This window comes from Vanellus vanellus, assembly GCF_965231255.1.
Source record: "Vanellus vanellus genome assembly, chromosome: 4".
Classification (NCBI taxonomy): Eukaryota; Metazoa; Chordata; class Aves; order Charadriiformes; family Charadriidae; genus Vanellus; species Vanellus vanellus.
The window spans coordinates 15099347-15105918 of NC_138909.1; the positions used below are offsets into that span (position 1 = coordinate 15099347).

A 6572-nucleotide genomic window follows, 5' to 3' on the forward strand; every position below is an offset into this window, starting at 1 on the left:
AATGCACAATGATATTTTCTATTCTGTTCTGTCTCACACAATTTTGTTTCGGTTTGTTTGGATTCTAACTGGACACTTCGCCAAGCTTTCTCTAAGCTTTCCACAAAACTATTAGAATCTTTGTCCTGCAAATTTGAAGCTTAGGAATGTATGGCAGTACTTCAAATTATTTCCTTGAGAATGAATAATTTTGTATTTGTCACTAATTAAATTAATTTGCCATTATGCTCCCATTCAATTACTTGTTCAGATCTCTTGGGAGATCCTGACGTTCTTTTCTCAACTTACTCCTGTGCAATCAAACCCACAGCAGAGACAAAACATGGTACCTTTAACGGGAACCTGTAGCCTTGTGATGATCCTATCAGTCTCTAGCTGCAGAACGCAGACAGCAAATAAAATAAGTGGTCAGCATAAGGACATACGGCTAAATTTAAAAAAAACCCAAACAACAAACATCTTAAAAAGGGTTGGAAGTCACAACAACAGTTAGGGCATGCTTAAGTGAAACACTCAAGTGTTTTACACCCTTAACACTATAGAAGGAACACTACAGTTTCGTCTGTGTTAAGGAAGATAATGCTGTCCTTTTTAAATACAAAAGGCTACTGGACATACATATTTTGTATAGACTGACAGGAGAAATTGCATGATGTAGGACTTGACACCAAGAAGCCCAACAAAAAGCAACATCAGAAATATTTTAAGTCAGCTGAACTAGAATTTCCTTCATGCATATATTTCACAGAATCACTCACAGAATGGCTGAGGCTGGAAGGGACCTCTGGAGGTCACCTGGTCCCACCCTCCTGCTCAAGCAGGGCCACCTACAGTCAGTTGCCCAGGACTATCCAGACAGCTTCTGAATATCTCCAAGGATGGTGACTCCACAGCCTCTCTGGGCAACCTGGGCCAGTGCTCGGTCACCCTCACAGTGAAAAAGTCTTTCCTCATGTTCAGACGCTTAAATGAGCATTCAGAATGCATAATCCAAACACGATTTCACAAAAACGTGGAAAAAAAAATCTGTAAAGTCAAACTGAATTTGTAGACAGAGGTAATACTTCCGCAAAATTATTATGCGTGTCATAATGTGTGACACAAAACCTGCTGTTCAGATTACTCTTCCCGGCATACAATTGCAAATATAAATCAGCTACAAACGCAAAAAGACACCATCAGATTCTCGACTGAATTATATGCCTATTTGTGCTCTCTGAAGAAAAGCCACACAATCAGTAGAATTTAGCATGTCTAATAATGATATTTTAAAGAGATATATGTTGCCTGCAATAAGCAAGATGGTTTTACCAGGTTCACGCTTCAAGACTTCTCAAGGACTATTATTTAAGCTTGTAGAAGATCTCTGAAGGCAGTTATATAAAAGAAGAGCAACTCGCACTGTATTTTTCTGTAATGTAACAAATCATCTCTGTGTTCATTGGTGTTTTTAGAAGAAAAGCAATCCACTTAGATCACAGATTTCTTCCACTGATAATACCATAAAAGAGAATCAGGTCTTTATTAAAAAAATAAAGTTTTTCCCCTCGACCCCAACTTTTAACTGTGTACTTGGTTTGTATATTTTTATTCAGGCCTTTAGTCCCTGAAGAATGCAAAAGAACAGCCCAGTCTGCACAGATACTGACATCTGAATGCTCAAGGCATTGTCGGAACGGGCACTGCACTCCCACAGGAAAATGCTGCTGTAATCAAGGCTGGGAAGGAGAGTTCTGCAGAACTGGTTCGTATATAGATTCATAGAAAAAACTGAAAAAAGCAGTGACGTGATAATTTGCTTTTAATATTTTGCTGAGAGAAATGTTTAATATATGTCATTGACCATCACTTCTAAGACAACATAAAAAAATGTTGATCTCATGAGTTGCAGGAGAACAATAAGTCTTTCGATAAGTGCAGCAGTTAAGGCATCTAATGCAATGTGAAGCATTACAGAATGCAATTAATAGCATAAATATGACAGCCAACAGTGCTCTGATTTTTTTCATCAAGGTTGTGAAATGAAAGGAAATGCAATCAATGCACGTTCCATGTTTCGACATTCAGCTTCCACCTGCAATAGTACCATTGTCAGTGTTAAATAGGAGTACGTTGTCAGGAAAGATGATAAATCAGACCCACAGGGCACTAGTGCATATTTTGCACTTGGCTAATTTAATGCAATTGCTTTAGGTTTGGTACGTGCTTACTTTTGATCCTACAAAAATAAAATGGCTCCAGTTTGTTAAAGAGTATTCTATGTACAACTTATCACAAAGCAACAAATAATCAGAACGTTATTGTAATCCATTATTAATCGCAGTGCTTTTATTAAGTCCTATCTTGTTGCTGTAGCATCTCTTTTAAAAGTCACGGGAAAAGTGACCGTGATCAAACTAGATGTTGGGTATGCCACCAAAGGAGTGAGACGGATGACCCTGGAGTGCCGCAGCTGCCCTATCACTGTCTCACGGAGGCCGTGGTGATGTCTGAGCTGTATAAATCTGGCCTACGTAGATCTTCCAGAAAAAGCATGGGTACTAGGAGGTGTTATTAGTGCATCAGCACACTCTTCTCACTGAGCATATCTGCTCAGCAAGTCTGACCAGATGCCTATACAAAGACATGAGCTTAACATGATAACAGTAGAACCCAAAATAGGAGAATCATAGAATCATAGAATCATAGAATCAGTGAGGTTGGAAGGGACCTTTAAGATCATCAAGTCCAACCATTAACCTACCCTGATAAAAACACCACCACTCCTAAACCATGTCCCTAAGCATCTCATCTACCCTTTTCTTAAACACCTCCAGGGATGGTGAATCCACCACCTCTCTGGGCAGCTTATTCCAATGTTTAATAACCCTTTCAGTGAAAAAATGCTTCCTAACATCTAATCTAAACCTGCCCTGACATAAGAATCACAGAGTAAGCCAAAGCAAGGATCACACGATGGACCAGGGATAATTCGGGTTGAAAGGGCACCCAGGAGGGCCCTGCTGAAGCAGGGTCGGCTACAAGGTCCTTATAGCCTGGAGTGTAAATTTCAGCAACCTCCAGCTTTTTAGGGACAAGCAGGAGTGGCTTTGTTTGGAATGAAATGAAAGAAATCACTGATGATACGTCTTACTGGCAAGATCCATGAGCTGACCATCATTCAACTGTGCAACAAAAGCAGGTTGGAGAAACAGATGAGTTAATCTGGCCAAATAGCCCAGCTTCAATTCTCCGTCAGAGATTTCCTATATTTAGAGAATAAAGCCCATTCCACAGCCCTTGTCCAAGTGGAACTTAGAGTAAAAAACATCTCCAGTGTGAACATAAATGGGTCTTGAATAATCTGTTTTGTTTAAAAAATTACAGCTCTATGATAGATAATTTGATAGATGCAAGGTACAGGAAAGCTACAGAAAATATATAGACTAAGGATCTTACTTCCCTGTATCCCACGCAGCACTTAACAGAGACATTCTAGGTTGGACCTCAAGCTACTATCATAATTTAAATAAGAAAAATTAGCTTACGAGGCATCGGTTTCCTCTTAGGGCAATTAATAAACTCATAAATAAAATCAAGAGACCTGTTTTCATATAATGTATTATAAATATCTGTAAATCAATACGATAGCTTTATTGTAATAGATAACATTAGACAGCAAAATGTCTGAAAAAAAAAAAAAAAAAGATACATTATATTTATCGCAGTGCTGTGACTCTACCCCAGGAGAAAATACTTCCACAACTAAAGTTCTTCATTGTTAGTTTCGCTACCACTGGCTACAATTTAAAATAGCATTTATAGTTGAAAAACGTAAGCAAGCTGGTTAACCTAGAAGTCTATAAGGTAAATCTTCAGGCATCTGCTAAAGAGAGAGGGGAAAACCTTTGAAACTTAACTAACTGATAAAAGCTGTCAAAAAATACTCTGGTTCTTTTTTTTTCTAAAGGGAATTCAATTTTGTTCCAAGCGTAAGCGATTCAAGAGCCAAAGGAGGGCATCTCTTTGGTCAATTGTAGTGTGCTCTGCTAAGGAAAGCGTCTAGTGCAGAACTCTGCGCGTACAAAGGAGTTTACCTGAGATTCAGCGTTTGCTAGCTTGGAGATGGCCAGGTGCTAAAACGCCTCACTAACTTCAGGACTTTGTTGGGTATAAGAAGCGGGATGAGGCAGACCACCACTGTTTAAAGATCTAGATGTGCTGTATGTCTTGTTTTCAAATGATAAGATATTTGGAGCCTAAAGTCTTTTGAGATGGGTCTTCTACGCACTCCAAAATCAAGCACGAATATGGGAATTGGACATTTTCAAACCTCTGCTGTTTGAGTTTCACGGTCTGTCCCGGGTGACATCCTCTCAAGACATACAAAATTACTTCCTCCCCTAATATTCTAAAACTGTAAAAAAATACGGTTTCAAAACTTCTAATATTTCATCCTTTCTATTTTGTTTTCCGTTCATGTGCTTCATCATTATAAGTTTAGAAAAGCTCTTAACGAATGCATACTGTATCTTTGCGGTTCATGGTGTTCTCGATAAATTAGAAAATCGCTGTTTTTTCACCCACAGCAAAATGTGACCCAGCCTGTCGACATGGAGGTGTCTGCGTAAGGCCCAATAAATGCTTATGTAAAAAAGGCTATCTCGGCCCCCAGTGCGAACAAGTGGATAGAAACATCCGAAGAGTGACAAGGGCAGGTATTCTTGATCAGATCCTAGACGTGACATCCTATTTGCTGGATCTAACCAGCTATATTGTATAGTTTCTGGGACTATTTGGAAACTACACTTTCAACGGGCATTTGTTTTGAATCCTGTCATTTTTAAAAGACTGTTATCCTGCAGCAAATACCAGTGATTTGATTTACTTTATTAATTTAAGTATAATATCCACAAATGTGCAGAAAAATTCTTTGTATGTGTGTAAATATTTCTGTACGCTCCACAGACGTACCGATATCCAATACTATCCGATACGTGCACACATACACATGCACGCGCTATCACGAATACAGTTTTACAGCTAGTGGAATTTTTTTTAATATTTATTTCTTCATGAGAAATAGTTTACAAAGTAATTCCACTGTAAACCCCATTTTCGTCAAAGGACTGCCGTGATGTCTTAATGAATTCTTTGACATCCCAGAAATCTCGTGTCTGTACCTATCTGATTATAGCAATAAGAGAGCAGTTTTCCAACATTGCTGTACAAACTGCTGGACTTCATAAAATCCAGTTGTAACAGTTTCTGAGGTGAACTGAACTACGTCATGAGACAATATTTGAGAACTCCTTAATGCATTCCTATCTAGGTCATTCATTGTAAGACTGTAACCTTCACCTTCATCAATGTAACTCTATTACAGAATGTTATGCATTTCTTTATCTAGCATAGATGCAAAAATCTGGTTATCACAGCTTAATATCAAGATTGTTTCAAGTGTTTAATAATTAAATTATATTCGCATATTTCAAAACCAGTCATCCTAGAAGGTCTGCTTTTTATCATATATTTTATTTAACGATGGGCACTGGGTTCATGTTACATATTTATATTATTTTATTTTATTTTTATAATATAGACATCACCTAGATGAGACAGCTTTACCATGTCCTGTAAAATACTAAAGTTACATTTTTCACCAACTTAATTGGAAAGACGGGGAAAGAGAGAGCAAACACACTCTTTAATGTGTTGTGGATCTAATCTAGAAATGTATCCTTGTGTCAACCTGTATGCATTTATGACGGATGAAAAAAACAACCGCCAACCAATCATAATAAAATTCCAGCATATGTTAAAAGTGTTCATAAAGTGATTTTCACTGTAACAGGACGGGCCAGATTATACACGAGTAGACTGCTGCCGATTTCACACTGACCGGAACGTCCCTGGATGAGAGCTCACATAAGCAGGTGTTGGCTGTGTAAGATGTCACTTGTACAAAACGTATAACGATTCTCACCAAATGCCGTTCTAAATGTAAATGTTCCTTGAAGAGCTAACATAAAATTGAGTCTTTGTAAATGTATTAATAAATATGGTGTACATGCTATAGTCAGGTTTTCGAAAGCATTGATAGTCTAATTAGATGTATCTTCAGAACTGGTGCCCTCTTATCTCCAGCTCTAGGGCATTATTGGCAGTTTCTTTGCTCACTGCTTACCGACTTTCAGATTTCCTTTGCGCTACCTGGCTTTTAGAAAATCTTGCCTGTGAAAAGAAAGCAGAGTAGCCACAGTACGCGCGTCCTATGGTTCTTATAAGCAGCTGCTCATGCGTCAATGATTTACAACACTTTAGCCAATAAGATCGAAAAGACTTGAGCCCTATTACTCTCCAGTAGCAAAATTCCCTCTCCAGGGCAGTGACATGCACCAAATTTTCCTTTCTAGAACACTGTCCATCCTCATTTAGTGAGTATTAAATCTGAAAGTACAGCATGACCGATACTTGCATTTCTCCGTCTTACGCATTCCAGCTCAGAGGAACAGAAAATCACATTTGCCTTCCGTCTATGTTTGCTTGGGTTTCGAGTGACCTCATGCCAAATGGAAATTGGTTGAGAAGTC

General features: G+C 38.4%; 1 protein-coding gene across 1 annotated transcript in view; it reads left to right on the top strand.

Annotated features, from left to right (window-relative positions):
* The window catches only part of HHIP (hedgehog interacting protein), a gene marked incomplete at both ends in the record, with an annotated part of 75659 nt that extends 70897 nt beyond the window's left edge, over positions 1–4762 (top strand). Inside the window, 2 exons of the mRNA XM_082482597.1 lie at positions 1596–1744; positions 4569–4762. Coding sequence (XP_082338723.1) covers positions 1596–1744; positions 4569–4762 — 343 coding nt within the window. The remainder of the gene's footprint in view (positions 1–1595; positions 1745–4568) is intronic.
* Between the last annotated feature and the right edge of the window lie 1810 nt (positions 4763–6572).